This window comes from Hippopotamus amphibius, chromosome 16 (assembly GCF_030028045.1).
Source record: "Hippopotamus amphibius kiboko isolate mHipAmp2 chromosome 16, mHipAmp2.hap2, whole genome shotgun sequence".
Classification (NCBI taxonomy): domain Eukaryota; kingdom Metazoa; phylum Chordata; class Mammalia; order Artiodactyla; family Hippopotamidae; genus Hippopotamus; species Hippopotamus amphibius.
In genome coordinates this window covers 57,374,571-57,401,597 of record NC_080201.1, presented here as the reverse complement: position 1 = coordinate 57,401,597, position 27,027 = coordinate 57,374,571, and the positions used below count along the sequence as shown (strand labels likewise).

Sequence of the window (27,027 nt, the reverse complement as noted above, 5' to 3'; positions counted from 1 at the left end):
ATCAAGCCATGACCCTGCATGAAAATTTTTGAATGGTTTCCCACTGCTCCCAGAATAAAGACTTACCACCTTCTGTACTTATATGGTCCTGATGTCACTATTTACCTCTCCCTTTTTCACACTCTGACACCCCCCCCCCCCCACTAGCCCTTCTTCAATTTATACTATGGCCTGAGTTCTTTCCCTCCCCAGGACTCTCCCTAAACCACATCCAAGAGTCTAAGGATAAAAGAGTCAAGTGGGGAGGTTTGGGACATTGTCTGCACGAGACTGCTATTGGGTTTGCCTGCCCAGGATTCCTCCTGCCTCCTTTCTCTAACAACTCCCCTCCTCACTCTCTGTGACCCTGTACATTCTGTCTGCCCTGTCGGTCTGCCCCAGGAATGGGCAGATGTCCAGGCTGACTGCTCAGAGCAGTAACTCTCCAAGCACGGTCTTTGACCCAGAAGCATTGGCATCATTTGGGAACTGATTAGACATGTAAATTCTCAGACCCAATCTCAGACCTACTCAATTAGAAACTCAGGGGATGCCTGTATTTTAACAAGGTCTCTGGGTAATCAATTTCCTGAGGCCTGCTCAACTTTGAGCAGCACATAAACAAAAAAAAACAATAGAAGACATAAACAGTAAATGCTTATCATTAAATACCTTTGAAGTGTCATGGTTGTTACACGGCATTAACATAACCATAGATAATTGATGCTGATACACTTAGTAAACCCAATTGGCTTCTTCTTTGAGATTTGATACTGAGGTGCTGGTAGAAAGGGCTTTCGGGATCAAGATCTGAGGATATGAGATTAGGGCTTCAAATTGCTATCTTTCTCAGCCAAAGGAGATAGCCTTCTTTTGAAGGAAGCCATGATACAGAGGGCAGAAGTACAAGCGAGAAACCTGACATTATTCGAGCCCCTGGATGCAGCTGCACTTGAAGCCTTTGATTTCCCAGTGACACGAATGGCTGGATGACCTTTTACATTAAGCTCCTTTGTTGCTACTCAAAGTGTGCTCCACAATCCAGCAGCTATGGCATCACTGGAGAACCTTCTACAGTCTTTTGCTCCCCCGTAGACCAACTGTTGGGTGATTCATCCATTCATAGTTTAAGAAGTGCTGAGCTATTTCTACCTAGATTTCTATCACCTGCAGTAGAATTCAGTCCTCCTCACTAGCTGGGATAAGAGAAATCCCAACTCAAACTGCCGTAAGTATTAAAATATCTTTTATCTTACTTAAAAAGCCCCCCAGTAGAGCAGACTCTAGGGACTCAACCAGATACAGATTTTTTTTTTTTTTTTGGCCTTGCAGCTTATGGGATCCTAATTCCCTGACCAGACCAGGGATCAAACCCGGGCCCTTGACAGTAAGAGCATAGAGTCCTAACCACTGGACCATGAAGGAATGCCCCAGATTTTCTTTATCTCTTAGCTCTGTCATCCTCAATGACATCCTTCATTCTCACATTCTATCACGTTGCTTGCAAGCAGGTCTAGGCCTAACCATCTTGTTCTGGGGCTTCTCCTTAGGATTGAGAAAACCTTTAGAAGCCTCCCACCCTAAGCAGACCCATTGGCCAGGATAGGGCCACACACCCATTCTTAAACCAATCACCGGCACAGTGGCCAAGATTGGCACAGACTGGTCATTGGAGGGTAGGATCCACGAATATTGGCGAGCTGCCCCCATGGCACACTGGTCCAGGCAAGGGAGGTTGAGGCCTGCACTGCCATGGAGATGGATTTATTTTGGGTCCCTTCATCCCATCTAGCCCCAGTAGGGCCTGTTGATTGAAAAACGTGGAGGAAAGCTGGACCATCTCAATTGCCCTCTGGGTCTGGACCTCCCACTCTCCCCCACAAGCCAAGAACTCAGCACGGAAACCAAAATACTGTTTTATTCCAATCTTGAAGCACAAGAGTCCAGATGGTTCCCCTCCCCCATTGGAGAGCCTCCAGCCCAACCCATGGGACTGGGGGGGGGGGGGGGAGGGGGCCCTCTTATTCTGCCTCTTCCAGGAATGACCAACCAGGAGGCGAAGGGGATCCAAGACTCTGGGCCTTAGAGAAATCCCCAAATCATTCCCCTCTCGTTTCTTCTCTCCCCCACTCCCATTCCTTTCCTTTGCCATCTCCTTTTTTTCTTCCCTCTCCTCCATCCTCGACTCCTCCTCCCCTCCCCCACCCCCCTCTTCTCCTGCCTTCCCCGTTTGTCCCTATTTCTTCTCCATTTCTGTCTCTTTTCTTGTCCTCTCTCCTCCATGTCTGCGTCCCCTTTGTCTTTCCTCCCCTTCCCTCTCCTTTATTATCGCCGGCTTTTCCCTTCTCCTGCCAGGCTCCCCCCACGTCCTGGTGTCCTCCCCTCCCCCAGCTTTATCCCCTTCCTTCTCCTGTCCCGACCCAACCACACATTTGCTCTCCGGAGGGAAGCCCTCAGAATCCACCCTGGCCACCGCCATCTGCCACAGCTGCGGCTCCAGGACCTCCAAGACCACACCGTCTGCATCCTCTAGGACCCAGAGAGGCAAACTGCCAAGATGAAGTCGCTGGATGCCCCAGGAGGTGGCCGGGGGTGGGGGGGACTGGGGTGGTCTCCTTGGCCCTCAGCCCTGTTATCTTTGGGATCGAAGAGTGCCCTCCTGCCCCCACCGTGGAGGGTGATGGGCAGGGGCTGGCAGGCTCAGGGCTCGGGGGCTCTCCCCCAGCAATCCCTGAGCAGGTCCATGTGGAATAAGGCTGCCCCTGTGAGGAGGCGCGCTGCGAAGAGGTGGCGGCAGGGCAGGCGGCGGGCGGCGTGGATGGAGCAGCTGCAGCGCGTCAGGGCTCCGTCCAGGAAGAAGTCCGAGGTGCCGTCCTTCAGAGCAAAGCCAGCTCCTGTCCAGTGAAAACCGCGGGTCCCGTGCTGCCGCGCGAAGGCCAGCTCTTCAGCCACCAGCTCTGCCAGCTCTGGCCCGCAGGCTGCTCGGAACTTGGCCAGGGGCTCCCAGTCCACCTCCTCCTCCCCCGAGGGGCAGCAAGGCCTCTTTGGTTCCCTTGGGCCTTCTCCTCCACTTCCTTCCTGCGTGCTCTCCCCAGCTGCGAGGTACATCCTCCTCGTCACTGCCCACTCTGGGTCACCCTCCAACACAGTCCCCATGGGGGTGCTGCATGGGACTCCATTCCCCAGCCCTAGACAGCCCCCTCCTGTGTCCCTACACTCCATTCCCTGCCCTCCTCTGCTCTTGGGGCCCCCAGCCTGGGCTCCCCCTCCATCTCCATTCTCCAGGCCTGTCACCCTTGTGTCCCCCAGTTGGACCAGAACTACATCCTGCAGGTCCCTTCTTCTTTTGACACCTAACCTCACTCCTCGCTCTTCTCTAGTCTCTGGCCCTCTCTGCCTCCCATCTCCCCACTGGGGCCCTCTTGGGTCTGCGTTTTCAGGGACTGATTCCAGGGACTTCTCCACATGGACCCCCCTCCAATTTCTGACCTCCAGTCCCCTTTGCTTCTCTGCTTCCAACTGAGGCCCCTTCCAGTCTCTGGTTTTCAGTTCACTCGCCCTCTCCTCGTGCAACTGGGCCCCCCTCCAGGAGCTCCCGTCAAGACTCCTGGTCCTCTCATAATCCAACTGGGTCCCGCGCCTGTCTGTGGTCTCCAGCACCCTAATCCTTCGGTCCTCCAGCTGGGCCAGCCTCCAGGTATACCCTTCCAATCCTTTCAACGTCTGGTCCTCCACCTGGGCCCCCCTCCAGATATAACCTTCCAGTCCCCAATCTTTCTCACCCTCCAAGGGCGCCCCCCTCCAGTCTCTGATCTCGGGTCCTCTCAGGTGCTCGTTCTCCAACCGGGACCCTCTCCAGACACTCCCTTCTAGCCCCCTCACCTTGTGGTTCTCCAAATGGACCCCTCTCCTGTCTCGGATTTGCAACCCTCTCCCCTTCTCACTTTCTACCTGAGCCCCTCCCCGGTCTCTGGTCTCCAGCCCTCTGACCCACTCCTTCTCTAACTGGGCTTCTCTCCAAAAACTTCCTTCCTTCCGCGCCCCTCCCCAGTTTCCGGTTTCCAGGCCCTTCATCCTCTCGTTCTCCACCTGGGCTCCTCTCCCCGGCTCACCCTCCAGCCAAGGGCCCCCATCGTCGGAGACATCCGGCGCCGCCTCCCCGGCCGCGTCGGCCCACTGCATGGCCACCAGGTCGCGCAGGCACTGAGCCACGCTGCGCGAGGGGCTCAGGCGGCGCAGCAGGCGCCGGCGGTGGCCGCGGACCAGGGCGCATGCGTCCAGGTCGCGGGCCGCCTCGAAGGCACGGAAGCGCACCCACATGTCCCGGCGCGGAGCCCAGTTGCGCTCGAAGTAATCGACGAAGGCGGCCGGGCCGTGGGCGCGCAGCTCGGCCAGCGCCTCGGCGTAGGCGGCGGGCGACGGGGCGCCCGCCAGGCGACACAGGCGCGGCCACAGGCCCGGGTCCTCGCGGCCGGCGCCGCCCAGCTCTTGCGCCTTGCTGAAGAGCGTCTCCAGGCCCTGCGCCCGGCAGATCTGCACGCGCGCGCCCGGCAGCAGCTGGCGCACGGCAGGCAGCTGCGCCGCCACCTCGGGCCCGGCGGTGAGGCAGCGCACGCGGCCCTTGACGTCTGGCGCGCTCTGCAGCAGCGAGGCCAGCGCGAAGCGCAGCAGGCTCGGGGTGCCCGGGCGCGCCACGCAGCAGGCGGCCTGGCGCGCGCGGCCCGCGCCGTCCACGCACAGCACTGCCAGCAGATCCAGCGCGCCCTGCAGCCCCGGTAGCCGGTCCACCAGGAGGATGCGCGGAAAGCGCCGCAGCAGCGCCCGGGTGCGCGATGTCAGGAAGAACACGGTCTCCACCACCGCCTGGTCCTCCACGAACACCAGCTTCACCTGCGGGCGGGGGCGGAGAGGCGGGGAAAGTGGTCGGGAGGGGCCGAGGTCGCCCCGCCCACGATTGCCCGCTCTGGGGAAAGGGGACTCCCTTCCTTCCTTCCTTCCTTCCTTCCTTCCTTCCTTCCTTCCTTCCTTCCTTCCTTCCTTCCTTCCTTCCCTCCCTCCCTCCCTCCCTCCCTTCCTTCCTTCCTTTCCTACGTGCGTGCATTTATCCTTTTGACCAGCAGGAGGCAGTGCAGGGGAATGATTAAAAACGCGGACTTTGGATTGCCTGGGTTTGCCATGCTAGCACCACCATCTGAGAGCTGTGTGGTTTTTGCCCACTGGACAGCCTCTCTGAGCCTCAGTTCCCCCTATTGGAAACTGGGTATTCATTCTTTCCTGTGCCCAGAGGCAGTCTAGGGCAGTTGTTCTCGAAAGTGTAGGCCCTGGACCAGCAGCGTGAGCATCACCTGCTGGGGCCTTGACAGAAATGCCTATTTTCAGGCCCACCTCAGCCCTGCTGAGTCTGCAATTCCGGTGGTGGGCCCAGGAACCTACTTTGACAAGCCCTCCCAGGGATCCCCACGCATGCTCAAATCTGAGAGCCCCTGGTCTAGAAGTAAAGCGCATAGACTGTGGAGCCTGATTGCTTGGGTTTGAGTACGGGCCTCACCACTTTCTGACTTTGTGACTTAAGCTCTCTGTGCCTCAGCTTCCTTCTTAACCTCCTCGTTTCCCAGGTTCCCCTTCTGGGACCTGAATAGTCATTCTTTCATGCAAGGAGGGTCTGGTCCAGCATAGCGCCTGGAGCCAGACGGGCCTGGAGCCCCCACTCCCCACCTGTGTGGCTTCTGGTGACTTCCATGACCTCTATCTCACTTGCAAAATGACGATGATGAGAGTGTGATTGGACAGATGACATGAAGGAAAGCATTTAGAACATGTCTGGCACAAATAGGAGGGTGAGTCAAAAATTATCCACACTCCAGTTCTGTTAAAACTTCTGTAAATTCTATAGCCAGCGTGCGGATCATTTTTGACTCACCCCCCGTAATATTACCATTAGTCAACAATACTCACTCAACCGATAGTAAGTGCTCTCGAAGTGTTCCTTATTACCGTAACTATCATCGCTGATTAAAGATCACATGCTCATAAAGGTCTTCTCTGACCATCCCATCTAAGTGAACACTGCGGCTCTCTCTAGGTGCTTCCCGCCACGGCTCTTACCACCCTGAAGCATGTTACATCTGTATTTGCTGCTCTGCTTACTGCCTGTGTGCCCTCCCTAAGACTTGAGCCCCACAAGGATATGGTTTCATTTCACTTTTGCATCCCTTGCTGCTTTGAATGGTGCCTGGCCTGAGCCACAGTTCAACACATTCCGAACGAGTGAGTGAGTGAATGTGTGAACGTCTCTGGAGTGGAAGTTCGGGGAATCCTGGCTTTGAATCCTAGTTTTGAATCCTGGTTTTGCCTCTTCCTAGCTGTGAGACCTCGGGCAAGTGGATTCCCCTGCCCTTTTTTTTTTTTTTTTCCCTTAAGATCCCTTGAGGCTTGTGGGATCTTAGTTCCCCGACCAGCGATTGAACCCTGGCCCCTGGCAGTGGAAGCGCAGAGTCCTAACCACCAGACCACTAGGAAATTCCCTCTCCTGGCATTTTAGCCTCAGTTTCCTTTTACACAAAATGGGAATAGACAATGTCTACTTAACACTTGTGGTGAGGCTAAATTGAGATGATCCGTGTCTAAAGCTTAGACTGATGCTTGGCGTGTATCAAATCCCAGCTCTTGTTACCATCTTACTTGAGTTCTCAACAGCATTCAGTACAGTGACCCGGCCCCCTTCCTGGAACGGAGGTCTCTCTTGCTTTCTGTCACCTTGAAAACTCCTGGCTTTCCTCCTTCCTCCCAGGCATCTCCTCCGCAGTCCCCTTTGCGTGCCCCTCCTCCTCTGCTCCACCTCTAAATGCTGCTGCGCCACAGAGCCCATCTTGGCCCTCTCTTCTCCTGCCTCGTGTCTCTAGGCTCAGCCAAGGTGAGCTCATCCAGTCACACGGTCTTCAGCATCTCTAAGCTGATAACTCCCAGTTCTGTATCTCCAGGCTCCAGACCCACCTACTTACCTGCCTCTGCAGCAACATGGCCCCTTGGACAGCTCATGTGTCCCTTGAGACGGATGGCCTGAAGCCACCCTTCAACCTCACTTCCCCCCAACCTGCTCTTCCGCAGCGGCTCCATCATCCACTTTATAGCTCAGTCCCCAGCACTCAGGGCTGACGCTTGGCTTCTCTGCATGCAATCCACCCCAAATCCTAGCAGCAGCCTTCAAAATGAATCCAGAATCTGACCCCTTCTCCCCACCCCCATGGCCGCTGGTCACAGCCACCACCATCTCTCACCTGGATTATTGTAGCTGCTTCCACCTGGGCTCCCTGTCTCTCACTGCCCGGGGCCATTTTCAAGACTCTGATCAGATCTCTCCCTCTCCTGCTTGAAAACCTGTCCCAGAATTTCCAATCACACTTCGGAGCAAATCCAGGGTTCACGCCACAGCTGTGCGCTGGGCGATCAGGCTCTCGGACCTCATCTTCTGTCCCTTTCACCTGCCTTGGCCTCAGCCACTCTGGCCTCATTCTTTTTGCCCAAAAGCCACTTAATGGGATAGGGAGATTAGCAGCCATGAGCTATGGCCCTGCCTCCCAGGCAGGCGGCTAGGCTGTTTCAGCCAGTCCCTGCAGAGCTGGCCCATAGCTGCAGACTCAGGACTGGAATACAGCTCAAGCACAGATCTCTCTGCAAACCATTCTGCCAAAAGCTGCCCTCGTCTTATGAAACCGGTTAAAAAAGCAATGCACAGTTCTCCACTTTCAAGGCAAAACAAAAACAAAAACAAAAAACCCCAAACCAAAACCCCAAAACCCCACAACAACAACAAAACAAGTCTATTTAAAAAAAAAAAAAGTCTAGTGGAGTCCAAAAAGCACAAGAAGATTGCTCTCCTCACCCTAAAATTATACATTCAGCATCTTAAATAGATAGAGGCATTCAATAAATTTTATGGTAAAGCCTAGACAGCTTATCACTGAATTAGTTACACCACCACTATCACTGTTTTTCAACTATCGTTAATTTTTATACCTACTATTACTTTACGATGTAATTTATCTTAGCAGATGTTTCCATCTAGGATGGCTCTGTCCAATACAGTAGCAATTTACATTTAAATTAAGATTTTAAAAGATAAAAATTCACTTGCTCAGTCACACTGGTCATATTTCACTGCTCAATAGCCATGCAAGACTAGGGCCTACTCTATGTAGGGGTGCAGACAGAGGACTTCCATCACCACAGAAAGTTCTATTTGACGGCGCTCGTCTAGAAACTAACGTAAAGATAAAAGTCATCGGATGCTAACTAGACTTACTGAGGTGGTCATTTCACAATAGATACAAATATCAAATCCTTATGTTGTACACCTGAAACTAATAGAATGTTATATGTCAATTACATCTCCAAAAAGAAAAAAAAAAAGGATAAACAACAAAGTCCTACTGTCGAGCACAGGGAACTATATTCAATATCCTGTGATAAAGCATAATGGAAAAGAATATGAAAAAGAATGTAGGGACTTCCCAGGTGGTGCAGTGGTTAAGAATCTGCCTGCCAATGCAGGGGATATGGGTTTGATCCCTGGTCCAGGAAGATCCCACATGCCTCGGAGCAACTAAGCCCGTGCGCCACAACTACTGAGCCTGCACTCTAGAGCCTGCAAGCCACAACTACTGAGCCTGTGCTCTAGAGCCCGAGAGTCACAACTATTGAGCCCACATGCTGTAACTACGGAAGCCTGTACGCCTAGAGCCAGTGCTCCACAATGAGAAGCCACTGCAGTGAGAAGCCAGTGCACTGCAACGAAGACCCAACGCAGCCAATACAATAAATAAATAAATTTTTAAAAAAAGAATGTAAAAGTATGTACAATGGAATCACTTTGTTGTATAGCAGAAAGTAACACAACATTGCAAATCAACTATATTTCAATTAAAGAAAAAAAAAAGAAAATCGTAATAGTTGTAATAGGTTAAAAAGAAAAAACCACCTCACATGTTTCTATAGTACTAGGTAGGGTCTTTTCTTTTTCTCCTTGGGAAAAGGAATAAGAGAAAAGTAAATACAGCAAAACGTATTTGCCTTGAGACTTTTTCAGAACTGGCCAGGACTTGCCTAATTAGAAGCCGACTTCCTTCCTTAAAGAGAAAACTTAGATTTCTGATCTTGGGTTTTCTTTCTAAAGAGGGCACATAAGCTTTTCTTGCACAGCCATTTGTTCATTAAATGGTGTTTATTGAGCACCTACTATGTGCCTGACACTGTGTTAGCCTTGAGAAGAGAGATGGGACTGAACGAGGCAGGTGCAAGTCCTGCCCTATTGAACTGGCCAAGTCTGCATGAATAACACAACTAGTATTGCTTTCAGCCAAGAGGCCCAATGACTGGATAGTTAAGGGTTCCTGGACCCTGGCGCCAGGTTGTAGGGATCCAAATCCAGGTTCTTCCTTTTACTAACTGTGTGCATTTATGCACCAGCTGTGTGACTTAGGGAAAGTGTCTGGACTTCTCTGTGCCTGAGCTGTTCCCATCCGCAAAGGTGGGGAGCTTAACTGCACTGCCCTTATAAAGTTGCTATGAGGATTAATTGGGTTAATAGAATGAAGCATGGAGACCAGTGCCTGGCACGAGGTCAGTGTGTATTGAGTGACAGCTGTTATTATTATTATTATTACCTGAGCATGCAGGGCATCCTGAAAAGAAAGGCTAATGAGACAGAGGTTGGTGTGGGGCCCTCTGACTGAGCAAAGGTGATTGCTAAGAGGGGACCATTATTTTCCTTATATTGCAGATAAGGCAACTGAGGCTGAGAGATTCCAGGTTTGCAGTAAAGGATTAACTCAGCAGGTCTGAGTTGTCCAAACCCTGCACATTCCAAAGAGAGGTCTGGCTCCTTCCTGACTCCTTTCTAAACCCTTGGAATGTCCTGCCCAATAAGAGAGTCTTGGTTCACTTGGGGGGCTTGGGCCACTCTAAATAGTCTCTGCTAACGACTGGTTTATAGTGGGGGCCTTGGGCTTGACCTCCAGAAGGGCTGGAAACTAAGGTCAGCCACCCAGGCAGTCATGTCTACATGATCAAACCCCAATAAAGGGACTTCCCTGGTGGTGCAGTGGTTAAGAATCTGCCTGCCAATGCAGGGGTCACGGGTTCGATCCCTGGTCTGGGAAGATCCCACATGCTGCAGAGCAACTAAGCCTGTGTGCCACAACTACTGAAGCCCATGCAACACGAGAAAGAGTAGCCCCCACTCACCACAATTAGAGAAAGCCTGCACACAACAACAAAGACCCAACCCAGCAAATAAATAAATAAATAAATGTATATTAAAAAAAACAACCCAATAAAAACCCTGGAGTCAAGACTCAGGTGAGCTTTCCTGGTGGGCGATGCCCCATGAATGCTGTCACACATCATTGCTGGGAGAAACAAGCAGTGTCCATATGGGAAAGACCACTGGTCTCTCCTGGACTCCACCCCCTGCCCCCCTTTGCTGATTTTACTCTGTAGCCTTTCACTGTAATAAACTGTAACTGTGAGTATAACGGCTTTGCTGAGTTCTGTGAGGCCCCATTGAACCTGAGGGTGGGCTTAGGGACCCTGAATACACCAGGGAAGTGACTTTCCCCAGGTCATGGCACTAACAAGTGGCAGGATTGGGATTCAAGTCCAGGTCATTAAGGATGGTGGGGGAAAAAAAAGTGGAGAAAGATGTGTGGGTGACACTGAAGGGGTGTGGTGACATTTGATGAAGGTGGGAGGGGATATATAAATGAATGAATTTCTCTACCAAATATTTACTGAGCACATCAGATGTGCCAAGTGCTGCTTCAGGCACCACAGAGGGCCAATAAGACACCTCTGAGTGGGAAGAGAGAGGTGTTTGCAAACCAAAGATGAATAAATGTGAACAGGAGATTTCACACGTGTAAAGTGCTGGGGAGAACTAACCCCACAGTTCCACGGCCTTAACTCTTTCAACCCCCATAAGAATCCTGAACAATAGGTCCTGTTATTACTATCCCCATTTTTCAGGTGGGGAAACTGAGGCACAGAGAGGTTCCGTTGCTTGCCTGGGGTCACATGCATAGTAAACGGCAGAGCTGGGTTTTGAATCAGGGCAGTTTGGGCCCAGGGTCCGTGTACCTGACCACTAGACTCTTCACAAAAGTGATCGATCGCATGGTCCTGACTCACAGGCCTCTGAGTTGAGGTGCACAGTGGATGGAGGGGATGCAACAGCCCAGGGAGGAGCAGATTGGAGGATGCGAATGAGCACAGATACTGCCTCAGACACACAAATGGGTGGCACTGGGATGCGTCGACCATAGACCGGATTCCACAAATGTGAACATTGGAAACCATGCCACGTAACATTCCCACCCACACCTCTTCCTATATTCGGGCACACAGCCTCTCTTTTCTCGTGAACAGAATAATACTATTCTCCAGAGTTTCCCCACCTCCCCAAAATGAGGGAATAAAAATAATAGCTAAATAGCTAAACCATATAGAGCTTCCTACTTTGCGGGCACTGTTACACACACACACACACACACACACACACACACACACACACACACACACACACACACCCTCACACAACCCTAACAACCCTATGAGGTAATATCTATTATTATCCCCATTCTACGGATGAACAAACCAAAGTCTGGAGAAGTTACATAACTTGTTCACAACTTACTCGATGTTCCCCAGCCAGGAAATGGCACAGCTAGAACGTATATAAAATTTTTAGTGTATATCTGTACAAATAAAATCAAGTTTCTAGCTGTTACTATATCACCCCCCAAATGGCTGCTCTGATGTAAACATAGCCTATTGGACACACAGAAGATTCCCTTGGGGAGACAGGAAAAGGCAGAAAGGCTGAGACTGAGCCACGAGAGGCCAGGGTACCTACAGAGCAGGGGAAACATGAGCCCCAGATTCAGACAGGGCTCTGGGAGACCCTCAGAAACAGCTCTGTAAGGCTGTGGTTGTCTTTTTCCCCTGTGCCAAGTGATCACAGGTTTCTCCTGTCCTAGGCATTTGGCAAGACTGCATCTCTCCACCCTCCTGCAGTTCACCAGGGTCACATGACTTGCTTTGGCCAATGAGCAAGAAGTAAACACCAATGAGGTAAGCCTCTGAGATTCCAGGGCTGGTTGTTACTAAGGCAAAACCCAGGCCATCCTGACTGTCACATCTTAGGATATTCATCACTCACCCCAAAGTTTTCTAGAGAGAAACAGATCAGTGAGGCACATTGGGACGATTGTCTATTTTTTATCTTCTCTTTTAAAATGAATTATTCAAGTGTGCCAAAATTCACAAGGTCCCAAAGTCAAATATAAAGCTATCCAGCATCAGGTCCTCTTCCTACTTGTATTTTCTAGCCACTCTGTTGCCATTCACTATTCCTACGTCCATCCACATCTCCTGCTGTTCTTCTAGAGCTTCTTTATGCGAATACAAGCAAGCCAGGTATATAATTCCTATTTCCTCCAACATATTATGTACACTGTCTTGCTCCTTGCTTTTTTCCCCCCTTTTTTGTAACTGAGCGATCTGTTCAGGTCAGTTCCTAGAACTGTTCTCATTCTCGTTTAAAGTTACATAGTATTCCGTGGACAGATGTCCCACCAGTTACATAACCATTACGCATGAGTGGGGTTTGGTTGTTTCCAATATTTTGCTTTCATGAAGCACAATGATTAACCTTGCATGGAAATCATTTGGCATCTGTGCAACTACATCTGCAGGATAAATTCCCAGTAATGGGAGAGGGAGAGGGTCAAAGTGTGAGTGACTTGGTCGTTTTCATAGATATTGACAAATTGTCCTCTGTTGAGATTGTACCAGCTGACCAGTTAGTATTCTTAAAAGGAGCATACTCAGATCAATGTTCACCTTTCTCAGAAGGCAAAGCACACACATGAGAGAGGGCTGCAACATTTCTGTGTAAGAGCCATCTCTACCCAGAAAGCCAGCTTGTTTGCTGGTTACCCTGGAGCCTGCCACAAAGGAGGTAATGGAGATGAGACTGGACACCTCAGCCTGTCATCACTGCCTCGGGGCAGATTATGAAAGGTCTTAACACCTCCCTGGTTGAAGCAGCCACTCAGTCTTGCCCACAAACCATGGCCGTGGCTTTGTTGTACACTCTTCTTGTCTGACCTCCTCCCAAGACCAAGTGAGCAACCTCAGCACAGAGGGTTCCAGGCATTCAGCTTCTCAAATATAAACCCTCCTTCAGGAAAGTGCTAGAAGCGAAGAGAATAATATCCAGAACTCTTCTGCTGTCTCTTATAAGTGAAAGAAGCCAGATGAAACCTCCGTGTAAAGGTGACAGACTGAACACATCTTGCTGATTTCACTCTTTCCCGACCCTCAAGTACATCTATAGAAAAGGGATTTTTTTTTTTTTAAAGATATAGAGGCAATTGGAAAGGAGACAACAGGACCCAAACTTCAGAAGTTGGAAAGCAGATGGACAAGCTGACCACTGCTCCCCCCAGCAAAAAAGAAAAAAAAAAACAACCCCCTCAAAACCCCATCAATTGGGACCAATAGTAGAGTCCTCAAAAGGAATTGGCAAACCCCACCATTGCAGGGAGGTTAAAACAAACGGTATGAGGACTGTTTTAGAAGCAGTTAGATCTCTTAAGCTCATGCTTATTCTGTGGAGATGGTAAAAGAGAAAGGGTTGCTGGCCCTGGGGACATTGGATCCATCCGATAGCAGGGCAGTGGCGGGGGAGGGGGGGGAGGGCACGTAGTTCCGTGTATCTTGCTGATGGAAGGCCAGCTCTCCAGTCCTCTTCCCCAAAGTGGCTCCCAAAAGCTGCCAGCCTGGCCTTTACCTGCCAGCCAAGTGGCTGGAGTTTTCTCAGGGGAATTTGACCCACCCCAGAGGCAGAACAAAAGATGCTAACATCTGTCATGCCCCAATATACAAAGCAAGATGCAGAAAAGTGGGTATAATGTGCTACCTTGCTGGGGGAGGGGGCAAGGGGAAATACAGTTAAAAATAAAGCCATGCAAATGCATCTGTATACAGAGCTGTGCTGTTCCATACAGAAGCCACTAGCCACATGGGACTGTTGAAATTTCCGTTAAGTTAATTAAAAATTCAGGGGACTTTCCTGGCAGTCCGGCGGTTCCACTGCAGGGGGCACGGATTCGATCCCTGGTTGGGGAATTAAGGTCTCGCGTGCTGAGCGGTGCGGCCAAAAGAAAAAAAAAAAAGAATTCAGTTCCTCAGTCATACTGGCCACATTTCAATCACTCGATAGCCACAAGAGCTACCCTACTGGACAGCGCAGACACAGATCATTTCCAGCATCACAGAGAATTCCACTGGACAGCGCTGGGTCACAAACAGAAAGATGTGTAAAAGGTTCATAAGCCACTGACACTCCAGAGGCTTCTGAGGAGGGGACCTGAGGCACAGGAGGTGACAAGGGGACCTTTCACTACATACCCCTTTGTACCTTTTGAATTTAGGACCATGTGAATGTCTTACATATTCAAAAAGCCAATATTTAAATATTTTTTTAAAAAGGAAGAACCCTTTCACTAGTCTGTTTCTTGGTTTTCTAGAACTTCTTCATTTCTTTCAAAAATATTAAGGCAGGCCAACATATGACCCTGCGATCCCACTCCTGGGCATATATCCGGAGAAAAGTCTAATTTGGAAAGATACACTGATGTTCACAGCAGCACTATTCACAATGGCCAAGATATGGAAACAACCTAAATGTCCAGCAACAGATGAATGGATAAAGAAGATGTGGTACATATATACAATGGAATATTACACAGCCATAAAAAAGAATGAAATGATGCCATTTGCAGCAACATGGATGGACCAAGAGATGATCATACTAAGTGAAGTAAGTCAGACAGAGAAAGACAAACACCATATGATATCACTCATGTGGAATCTTAAAAAAAAATGATACAAATGAACTTATATACAAAACAGAAATAGACCCACAGCCATAGACAACAAACTTATAGTTACCAAAGGGGAAAGGTGGGGGAGGGATAAATTAGGAGTTTGGGGTTAACATGTACACACTACTATATACAAAATAGATACCCAACAAGGACCTACTGTACAGCACAGGGAACTATACTCAACATCTTATAATAACCTATAAGGGAAAAGAATCTGAAAAAGAATAGATATGTATATATGTATAACTGAATCACTTTGCTGTGCACCTGAGACTAACACAACATTGTAAATCAACTATAATGCAATTAAAAAAAATTAAGGTGGGGCAAATCATAGACCCAGGAGCCAAAGTTGGTTTAGGCTAGATTTCATGACAGTCTCCAAACTGGAAGTTAAAGGATGCTCCCTTGACATTGAAGGCTTTCTGTTATAAATATGCTGCTTCTTGCAGGGGCGACCCTACATAGGGTGTTTCCAGGGAAGAGCTAGAACTGACAGGGAGGAGCCTGAGCCTCATTTCCAAACTGGGGAATAGCAGAGTGGTGAAGAGCATGGCCTTGAATCCAGACTGTGTAGGTCTCAAGTCCAGCTCTGTTGTCAAGTAGCTGTGTGACCTCAAGTCAGTTACTTGCCCTCTCTGTGCTTCAGTTTCCTTATTTGTAAAATGAAGATGAGAATGGTGGATTCTTTCCTCACAGTGTGCTGGTGAGATTTAAATGAATTACAATTTATAAAGCACTTAGGGTAGCACCCAGCACACACTAAGTGCCTGATAAACATTAGCTAAATTATGATCAATAGTATGTATGGCTAGAGGGGTGGGTTTGGGTTGGTGGCTTGAAGAGGGCTGGTTACTGGGCATGAGATGGAGATGGGAAGAGTGCTCTGGACTTGATTCTGGAGAGTGGGTTCACACCTCATCTCTATCTTGAGTTGAGACCTCTTCCATGCATGAGAGAAAAGCACAGCCAGAAGGAGAAACCAATTTTCTTTCCTTCCTTCCTTCCTTCCTTCCTTCCCTCCTTCTTTCCCTCCCTCCTTCCTTCCTCTTCCCTGCCTCCCTTCCTTCCTTCTTCCCTTCTTCTCTCCCTCTCTTCCTTCCTTCTTCCCTTCTTCTCTCCCTCCGTCCTTCCTTCCTTCCCTCCTCACTTCCCTTCAAGTCCACCCTGTCTCTGAAGTTGGATCAAAGCAACACAAAGATTGCCCACGGACAAGTGGTATTCTCACTGTTCCTCCAACACATGGATCTCACTCCAGCCTCTGAGCCTTTGCGTTGGCTGTTCCCTCTGCCTGGAACTTCCTTCCTTCTGAAGCCCAAATGGGGGATCCCCTCCCTCCAGTCTGTCTCCTCTGCTTCACCATCATGTCCTCACAGAGGCCTTCTCTGACCACTCACATTAAAATAGCACCCTTACAACTGTCCCTGTCCACGCCCTCACCCTATTCTCCTCCCCAATCCATCATATTATGTCATGTAGCACCCTCCCTACTAAGATGCGATCTGGGTAGTGGGCACAGGGGTGTTTTTACTTTGCGAACACTAATCAAACTCTATACTTTTCATTTGTGCATATTCTATGTGTGTAGTTCAGTTAAAAAAATTTTTTTTTTCTTAAATAGCACTTTCCATCACTCTGGATCCTCTTCCTCCTAGCCGCAACCCTAGTGCCGTGATATATCATATTTGGATGTCTGTCTATGTTTGGTTTCTCCCTCCACAACTGCAAGGTTGTAGCAGCCAATCGCCAGAAGTGGCTATTTACATTTTGATTCATGAAAATGAAGCACCATTTAAAATTTTGGGAATTCCCTGGCGGCTCAGCGGTTAAGACACTGCACTTCCACTGCAGGCGGGACCCGTTCGGGAACTAAGATCCCACATGTCCTTAAGGTGCGGCAGATAAAAATAAAAATAAAAATAAAATAAAAATAAATCGGTTCCTCAGTCCTACTGGCTGCAGGGCAAGTTCTCAATAACCACGTGTGGCTTCAGGGCTACCATACTGGACAGCGCAGAATCACAAGGCATTCGCATCACCGCAGAAACTTCTACCGGAGGGCACTGCCTTAGAGGATGAGTTCTCTGAGGGTAGGGGCCGTGTGTGTCTTGCTGGCGGCCGCCCCCACCCCCACCCCACGCCTCGATAAGTAATGAATGAATGAATGCGCGAAGGAATGAATGAAAAGCGTGAATGGATGAGTGGGCGGATGGATGGGTGGATGAATGAATGATCCCCGAGTCCCAGGCGTGGCTCTCCCCCGCCCCCAGGCTGCCTCTCCGGAGACCCCACCTTGGCCTCGGGGTCGGTGCGGAAGAGCCCCTCGAGCACGTGCAGGGCGTCCAGGACGCCGTGGTCGCGGCCCTTGCAGTAGGAGAGCAGGCGGCGCACGTCGGCCGGGGCCACGAACTGCTTGGAGATCTTGTTGGTGGTGCGCACCGGCAGGCAGGCGTTGGCCAGCAGGTGGCCCGGGCGGAAGTAGTAGGCGAACTCGAGCGGGCAGGCCGGGTGCGAGTGGGTCAGCTGGCACTCCGTCACCACGAGGCGGTCCCGCAGCGGGCTCAGCTTGACGATGATGAAGGCCGGGCAGCCGGGCTGGGGGGGCCTGCGGGAGGAACGACCACGGCCGCCAGTCACATCACCCTGCCGCCTGCCCTCTTCTGCCTTCTCTCTCTCTCTCCTTTATTCTTATTATAATTTTTTTAACATTAAGAATTGTTTCAGGAGGGAGGAATTCATTAGGAGTTTGGGATTAAAATATACACACTACCATATATAAAATAGATAACCATCAAGGATCTACTGTATAGCACAGGGAACTATACTCAATATCTTGTAATAATCTATAATGGAAAAGAATCTAAAAAAAAAAGAATCTATATCTATATCTGTATCTATATCTATATCTATATCTATATCTATATCTATATCTATATCTATATCTATATCTATATCTATCTGAATCACTTTGCTGCACACCTGAAACTAACACAACATTGTAAATCAACTATATTTCAATAAAAATTTAAAAAAAGAAATGTTTCAAGCACAGAGAAGAGTAGAGGGTCTTAAGAATATCTCAGCTTTGTGACATTAGGCAGGTCCCTTTGGGTCTCTGGGCCTCAGTTTCCTCTTCAAACACAAGTAATAACCATCATACCTTTCTCATAGGGTTGTTGTGAGGATTAAGAGTTGATACCTGGAAAGCACTGAAAAAAAGAGTCTGGAACGTGGGGGAGTGCTCTCTGTTTGCTAGAATGCTGTACCCACCACCCCCAGCTCTATTAAAAGTGAATGCATTGTTTATTATACTTACCTCAACCAACTTTAAGAAATAAAATATTTTATATACTCCTGTATCCACTTCTGATTTAGCAATAACAACACTGCAAGCTGAGGCAATCTGTGAACCGTGTCTGAACAAAGTCCCCTCCCTCCTTCTGACCTTAGAGGTAGCCACTACCCAAATTAGGTATTGAGCATTCCCGCATGTTTTAATGTACCTATAAACAATGGAAGGTATGTTACTAGGTTTTAAAACTTTGTACACATGAAAAGGGGTTCAAACTCATTAGGCATCAAGGGAACACAAATTAAAACCCTAGCATGGTATATATACACAATGGAATATTACTCAGCCATTAAAAAAATGAAACAATGCCATTTGCAGCAACATGGATGGACCTAGAGATTATCATACTAAGTGAAGTAAGTCAGACAAAGACAAATATCATGATATTGCTTATATGTGGAACCTAAAAAAAATTATACAAATGAACTTATTCACAAAACAGAAACAGACTCACAGACATAGAAAACAAACTTATGGTTACCAAAGGCAAAAGAGGGGAGAGGGATAAATGAGCAGTTTGGGATTAAAATATACACACTGCTATACATAAAATAGACAACCAACAAGCACCTACTGTATAGCATAGGGAACTATACTCAATATCTTGTAGCAATCTATAATGGAAAAGAATCCGAAAAAGAATGTGTGTGTGTGTGTGTGTGTGTAACTAAATCACTTTGCTGTACACTTGAAACTAATACAACATTGTAAATCAACTATATTTCAATAATAATAATAATTTAAAAAGCCCTAGGGAATAAAAATAAAATAAAATTAAAAAAAAAAAAAAAAGCCCTAGGGAGATGCCACTACACATCAGCAAATAAAAGAGACTGATAACATCAGGTGTTGATGAGGATGTGGAGCAACTGGAACTCTCAGATGTTGTTGATGGCAGTGTGAAATGGTACAATCACTTTTGGCAAACTGAGTAGCAGTACCTACTAAAGCTGGGCATGTGCCTCCTCTGTGAACAGCATTTCCACTCAAGATAAATCCCTGCAGATGAGCACAGAAAGATGTGTACTAGAATGTTCATAACGGCACCATTCGTATTAGCCAAATACTTGAAACAACCCAAACAGAGAATAGAATAGGAAAATAAGTTATATTTCTAAAAATAAAATACTAATCAACAAGAAGAATAAACAAACCATTACTATCCTCCCAAACATGGATGATCTCACAAACCTGTACGAAAGAAGCCTGACACAAAAGATGACCCACCACAAGGTTGTAGTTTATATAGAAAGTTCAATAACAGGTAAAGCGAACCTCTGCTGGCCAAAGATTGGATAGTGGTTACCCTGAATGGGTATGGGGGGCACAATGGAGGGAGGCTTCTTGGCAGTGGACATATTCTGTCTCTTGTACTGGGTGCTGGTTACATGTGCATTTTAGTTGGGGAAAATTCATCAAGTTGCACATGTAGGATGTGTGCACTTTTTTGAATGTGTATTACATTTTTTCTAAAAGTATACTTGGGGGACTTCCCTGGTGGTCCCGTGGTTAAGACTCTGTGCTCCCAAAGCAGGGGGCCTGGGTTTGATGCCTGGTCAGGGAATTAGATCGCGCATGCCACAACTAAGACCTGTCACAGCCAAATAAATAAATAAATATTTAAAAAAAATAAATAAAAGTATACTTGGGAAATTTTTGTTTTCTAGCATGATGGTGGGTGGAATAACAGCCCCACAAGGATATTCACATCCTAGTCACAGGAGCCAGGCAATGTTACTGTACATGGCAAGTGGACTTTGTAGATATGATTAAATTTGGCTCTCACGATAAGACACTGGGTTATCCAGGTGGGCCCAATGTAATCACAAGGGTTCTTGTAAGGGGAAGAGGGAGGCAGAAACATCAGAATCAGAGAAAGATTGAAAGATGCTATGCTGTTGGCTTTCAAAGGGGAGGAAGAGCCTGCAAACCAAGGAATGTGGGTGACCTCTACCAGCTGGAAAAGGCAACGAAACAGATACTCCCCTGAAGCTTCTAGAAGAAACACAGCCCTACAGACATCTTGATTTTGCCCACCGAGATCCGTGCTGGACTTCTGACCTTCAGAGGTGTAAGATCACACATTTGTATTATTTTAAGCTACTACAGTAATTTGTTACAGCAGCAACAGGAAACTAATACAAGCGTCACACTCTATATATCCTTTTGTAGCTTGTTTCTTCACACATCAGCTCCTCAAGACTTTTCTGTTTCATTATTTGCTGCTTAATATTCCACTCTGCAACTCTGCCAACTGTTATGTTGTCTCCAGTTCTCCCTTCTTACAAACAACACTTGAACAAACACCCTCTTATACATCTCTGTGCGTGAGGAAGAGTCTGTCTCAGACAGTGGTTTTCAAACTGCAGGGAATGGCCCATCACCTGACATCAATTTAGGGAGGGGCATCCATATGGTAAAAAAACAAAAGAAAATAGGGGAAAAGAAAATCAGAGTATATTGCCCTGATAATATTTAAATTGTCATCTGCTGTCTGAAAGCAGGTCTGTGTTTCTCCAAGGGGAGGTGAGATCAGCATTTTTGGTACATTTCATGTTTATAGAGCAGGGTCCGGCAGACTTGTTCTGCCAAGGACCAGATGGTAGATATGTCCTGTTGCTATATTGCAGACACAGTCATGGGTGATATGTAAATGAATGGGTGTGGCTGTGTGTCAATAAAACTTTACTTACAAAGATGAGCTGCAGGTTGCATTTGGCCCAAAGGCTCCTCATTTGCCAACCCTTGTAACATAGACCATCTGGGGCCTCGCATATAGTTAAGAAGCCTGGCTCCCAGGTGGTAAATGCCAGTAGCACAACTTCAAAATGCTTTCACAGTGTTTCCAAACAGTTCCTGAGGAGAGGGAGCCTTCTCAGGATTCACCCTGAGAACCAGTCTAAATACTTAAGAGTTGTCTTTGAAAAATTAGAAGGCGGGGGGGGGGGGGGGCCTTCCTAGGTGGCACAGTGGTTAAGAATCTGCCTGCCAATCCAGGGGACGTGGGTTTGAGCCCTGCTCTGGGAAGATCCCACATGCCACGGAGCAACTAAGCCAGTGTGCCACAACTACTAAGCCTGCGCTCTAGGGCCTGAGAGCCACAACTATTGAACCTGTGTGCCGCAACTACTGAAGCCCACGTGCCTAGAGCCCATGCTCCACGACAAGAGAAGCTCCCACTTGCCACAACTAGAGAAAGCCCCATGCACAGCAACGAAGAGCCAACACAGCCAAATAAATAAATAAATAAGTTCTCTTTTAAAAACAAGAAAAAACAAAAATCAGAAGGGAACCCTTGACACACCCCTTTTCTTCGCAGAAAGTAAAGTAAAACCCAGGAGACAGACAGATCTTAAAAATCTACATAAAGCGTTTGAGACTTTTTTGCCTAATTTAAAGTAAAAGAAAAAAATGCAAATTTAGAAGAATAGTAAGTGTACAAATCATTCTCAATAAAGTACAAATGTGGAGCCACCATGATGGTATCAGCTGAGACTCAAAGAAATTCCCAACATGCAGCCATTCCCGATCTACCAAAATGGCAAGTTCAAGGGCTTCTACCCAGTACATTCATCTAGAAAAACTCATGGGCTTTTGTGAAACTCTCTGGTCTGACCTCTTTGGGCCTGGGTGTTTCAGCCCCTAGAACAAGCCCCCACTCAGGGGAGGTCACCTCTTCTGGGAAGCCGTGCATCTTATCAAAGAATGGCACGTCCCCTCTGCAGGGGTCCCAGTATCTCACACAGTGGTCTACGGCGGCCTCAACATGCCATTTCTCTCCATCTATCTGGGCGAATAGTGCCACCCCCTCTAACTGTAAACTCCAGGCGGGCAGGAATTTTAGTCTGTTTTATTTACTGTTGTATATCCTTAGTACCTAAAACAGCTCCTGGCCCCTGGGAGGTGCTTGGTAAATATACGATGAGTGAACAGCTATATCCCACTGTCTGAACCCCAGGCACCCAGACACACCACTCATCAATCATTCCACTGAAACCACCCATCACCATGTCCTGCCTATCTCTAGACTCTTCAAATCATCCACTTTTTTTCCACTTCCATTGTGACCAACCTACTGTAAGTTCTTTCCTTCTTCATGAAACACCCTTCTCATCTAGTTAACTCCTACTCAACCTTCACATCTCTGAGCCAGAGTCACCTCCTCCAGGAAGCCTTCCCTGACCACCCCCAGGCAGATTCCATCACATATTGGGGTGGTGATTTGATTGATACCCATCTGTAATGAATGCTCCACACTGAATGCAGAGTGCTCCCACTGAAACCCCAGCATCTAAAACACATACACCCTGCACACAGCAGGCGCTCGAAACAAACCTCTTGGATGAATGAACAGCTTGGTGCCTAGGATCAAATAGTCTCTAGGGTGTGGGCACATTTAACCCTCATATTAACGACCCATGACTGAAATGATGAGCGGAAAGGGAAGGGGAGAGGGAGGAGAGAGATGGAGATAGAATGGTAATTAAAAGCATGGGCTTTGTGGTCAAACTGTGTGAGTCCAAATCCTGGTTTTCCCTCTTGGCAGCTGTGTCATCTTGAGAAAGTCCTTTAACCTCTCTGGGCCTCAAGTTTTCTCACCTGGAAATCGGAGCTAATGATAATACTGACCTTGCAGGATCGTTGAGAGGATTCAATATGAGGATTAAATTACGTATATGATTAGAAAAGGGGCTGGTGTCTAGTAAACAGTTAATAAAAAGTAGCTGCTATTTTCAAACATCTTTCTTCTTCTAAAAGTACCATTGTGAGGACTTCTCTGGTGGCCCAGTGGTTAGGATTCTGCACTTTCACTGCTGAGGGCATGGATTCCATCCCTGGTCGGTGAACCAGGATCCCGGAAAGCTGCGTGGCCAACCCCCCTCCCCCCACAAGAAACCACTGCTTTGTTTTGCACTACACGTGTCCATTTCTTCTGGATCTTTCAGGTTCTCAAGAGCTTTGTGTTTTCAAAGGCTGGTGTGTATTGGGAAAGCTTGGCCATCCTGTTCTAGAGAGGGAAGTGCTGTGGAAGGAAGGAGTGGGAGAGAGCTGGGGCTAGAGTGGGGAAGATGCAAGGATGGCGATTTGGAGGTCACTGTGCGACCTCTGGAAAAGTGGGAAGGGGTGGCCGCAAAGATAGCCCTTCTGTGTGTTCCCTGGACCCTCTGCCTTAGCCGCCTCCCTGGCCTCTGGTTTTCCTCCTCCAGTCCATCCCCCATGAGGTCCCAGAGGATCTTCCCACCCCCAGAGCTGACCCTGCTCACAGCCCTCCTGGGGCTCTCCAGTGCTCCAGGATAAAGTCCCAGTCCTTGGACTCAACCCTGCAGGTCTGGGCCTGACACCATTCTAGCGACGTCTCCTGACTTTTCTCACATACTAATTCCCCAGACTCCGTCCTCTGTCTCTGGGCTGTGATACCGGAGAGGCCCTTTCTGAGCAGCTGGAGGGATAGAAGGGCTCAGAAGCGATGGGTCCTACGTCACCAGCCACCAGCTCATCAACCACCTCTGCTCCTGGGCTCCCCATCCAGGGACCAACCCACTGTCCACCCAGTCGCCAGGCCCGAGCCCAAGGCACTGTTCTTGCCCCCCTGCCAGCCTGTCACAGCCTCCCATCCCTCCTGCCCCCCAGCTCCCTCTGATATGTGTAGATGGACAGTGCCTGCCTGCACATAGTATATGTGCCATGTGTTTGTTAAGTCAAACACTGTACATACACAGATACATAAACAAAATCCTTCAAGGCTCCATTTGCTGGTCATCTCTTCCAGGAAGCCTTCCAGATCCATCCTGGGGGCTCTCAGTAGAGCTGACCATTCCTCTTTTACCCTCCTCCATCTCCATCTTCAATGTGTTTCTCACTACTTAGGGCCTTTTGGGGGGGATCTCTGTCTCCTCCATTAGATCCTGAGCTGCTCCATGAAGACCCTGGCAGAGACCAGCTCTCTGGGTTCCACATACCCCATGAAGAGCATGTACACAGTAGGGGCTCAGTAAGTGTTGCTTTGAATTGGGTTCTGTTAACAAGAAGAGGTTCCAGATCAGGCCTAAGCTTCTGGCAAGCTTTCATGTTCTAGGTATCTGGGTGATGATGGGTGTTTGATCCTGTTCTGCTTCTGGATCTCCAAGTCTGTTTCTAGAATAAGCAGTGACTAAGCTACTGAGAATTGTAATTCTCACAATGATGTTTAAAAAACTGTGAGTGAGAATCGCAGTTACTGAGCGCTCACCTGGACCCTCTTCTGAAGGATTTGCATGTATTTGCTCATTTAATCCTCACAAAATGTATGCGATCAATACCATTACTTCTCCCATTTTCCCAGGGAGGCAGCTGAGGCCCAGAAAGGGGACGTCACGAGCTCAATGTCATGGGCTTATCAACAGTGGAGCCGTGGTGTGTACCCAGACTGCCAGCTCCCTGGTCTGTGCTCTTAACTCCTGTAACAGCTCTCCTGTACCCAGCCGCCCTGTGTTCCAGGCACTGGGTAAATGCCTTCCTGCTCATGGTACCTCTTAACAGCCCCACGAGGCAGGTACTGCACTAACCCCCTTTCAGAGATGAGAAAACGGTGGCTTGGACTTGTGAAGTCCGTTGCCAAAAGAGACCCACCCAGGAAGTGATGGAGCCGGTCTCAAAGCAGCCAGCAGGCAGAATCTGTGTTCTTAAGCACACCCCTCTGTCCATGGCTTCCCACCCAAGGGTCTCCAACTCACACACTGACAGGAACCACACAGGCAACACAAGGAAGTGACAAAGGATGAGGTGGCAGAGAGCAGTGGCATCTGGGGCAAACCCTAGCGCCAATGCCCCTCTGATCGGGGTGACCCTCTGCCATGAAGGAACAGGGTCACAGGCTCCTCCCGAGTTTCAAGGGAAGCTGGAAACCCAACACTGTATGGGGAATGTTAAGGGTTTAAAATTGAGGTCAATTAAAACACTCCTGGCCACCTGGGTATGTTTCCTAGCCCTCCTGGATTCCTCAAGCCTTTTGTACAGCTGGATGCAACTATTTGTGAGCTTGTCCACATCATGTCAGTCTTCTGTCTGGTATGACAGTTCCAGAAGGGCAGGGAATTTTTCTGTCTTGCTAAACTCCCCGCCTTCCCCAGGTAAAATATCCCTAGCTTGCAACATGGGACCTGGACCTGTATTTACTGAATAGAGGGATTTGATTTTTTTTTTTTCTATTTTTGTCCTGCGGCTTTCTCTGCAGCTCAGCCTCTGATCTCTTTGTAGGTGTCCCACATTTGGCTCTCACCTGTTTTTCTGGCTGGTTGGTGTCTCTGGTGCCATGTCTCCATGTTTCTGGAATTTCCTTTTTTAATGTCTCTTGGGTGTGTGTGTCTATCTCGCTGCCTGCACGGATCTCTACTAAAATCTCTAAGTGGGGCCCACCCTCTGTATGTGCCTCGGTCCCTCCAGCAAACTGGCTCTGTCTCCGTCTCAGGAAGCCTCCTTCCTTGACCCTCTCGGCCTCTCTTCAAGGTGTATTTAGCGGTTTTAATTGGCACCTCTCCCCTCCCAGTCTCTGGGGTGGGGGCTCGCGGCCTCCCCCTCCCTCGGGCCGTCCCTCCCCCCAGCTCCCAGCAGGACCGGGGGCTCAGCTCACGCACCCCACGGCGGGCCGGCTGGGCGCGCGCACGTCCTTGCACACCAGCCGCACGTAGCTGTACTTGAGCACGTCGATGAGCGTGTAGAGCGGGGGCGCGCTGGCCCAGCGGCAGCGCGCCAGGTGCATGGAGCTCTTGACGAAGAAGAGCGCCAGCCGCTGCTGGCACCACGCGTCGAAGAAGCGGCTGAACTCGGCCCACGAGAAGAAGGCCCTCTCCCGCAACTCCTGCTCCTCCTGCCCCGCGGCCATGCCGGGTGGGGGCTCCATCCTGGGGCGCCTGGGTGGGAGGGGTGGGGAGGACACGTGGATATCAGATTCATCCCCTCCCGAAGCGTCCCGCTTCCTCCATTCTCGGCCCGCCTCTTCGGTGCTGATGCCTCTATCCAGGTGGGGCCTTGGGCGGGATATACCCGTTAAACTCTAGACATGAACCTCCAGCCCATCTCTGGCCCCCTCTCACCCCCTGCTTTATACCTGCGACAGCTGGAACCTGTCATCCTGATCTCTAACTCCAATTCTGGTCGCCTCCTCCATAGATGTGATCCCTAGGTACAGCTGGGGTCCCTCTCCCAAAATTAGACTCTTAAACTCGATCATGGACACCTTCTCGAATGTGTTCTCAGCTTCCAGGTAGGACCTCCCCCCCTTCTAGATGTGCCTCCTACATTTGGCGGTAACCTCTAGTCCCTCCATTCAACTGTAACTCCTCCTTCCACGTGCCTACACAGGAGCTGTAACCCACCTCTAGCTGTGCCCTCCTCTAAAGTTGTTCCATCTCCAGATGTGCTCTGCACGTCCAGTCATGGACCCCTGTTCCCCAGTCATATTCTTCATGCACCTGTGGCTCCCTCCTCCCCAGATGTGTCTCAGACACTGGGCAGCTGTTGCCCCTCTCCCAGATGTGACCCCATATGGGTTGCCACATCTAGCTGTGCCCCTGCTTCCCAGAGATGCTCCCATATCCAGACGTCCTCCCCACATCCCGTAAGGCCCCTTCGCCTACAGGTGTGTGCCCCATTCACTTGTGGCCAATTCTCAGAAGTGTCACCAATATTCACCTGTGGCCCCCTGATGCCCAGATGCACCGCCCAGCCCAGCTATGGCCCCCTCCTCCCATCTACAGCTATCATCCACCC

At 49.1% G+C, this 27,027-nt stretch overlaps 1 protein-coding gene across 1 annotated transcript; it reads right to left on the bottom strand.

Moving 5' to 3' along the window:
- Nucleotides 1–1,899: 1,899 nt before the first annotated feature.
- ZSWIM9 (zinc finger SWIM-type containing 9) lies at nt 1,900–26,433 on the bottom strand. Its single transcript, XM_057713464.1, has 4 exons — nt 26,366–26,433; nt 25,893–26,285; nt 17,220–17,532; nt 1,900–4,869 (listed from the first exon to the last, which is right to left on the bottom strand). The coding sequence occupies exons 1-4, from the start codon at nt 26,386–26,388 to the stop codon at nt 2,680–2,682; spliced, it is 2,919 nt and encodes a 972-aa protein (XP_057569447.1). The 5' UTR covers nt 26,389–26,433; the 3' UTR covers nt 1,900–2,679.
- Nucleotides 26,434–27,027: the final 594 nt, after the last annotated feature.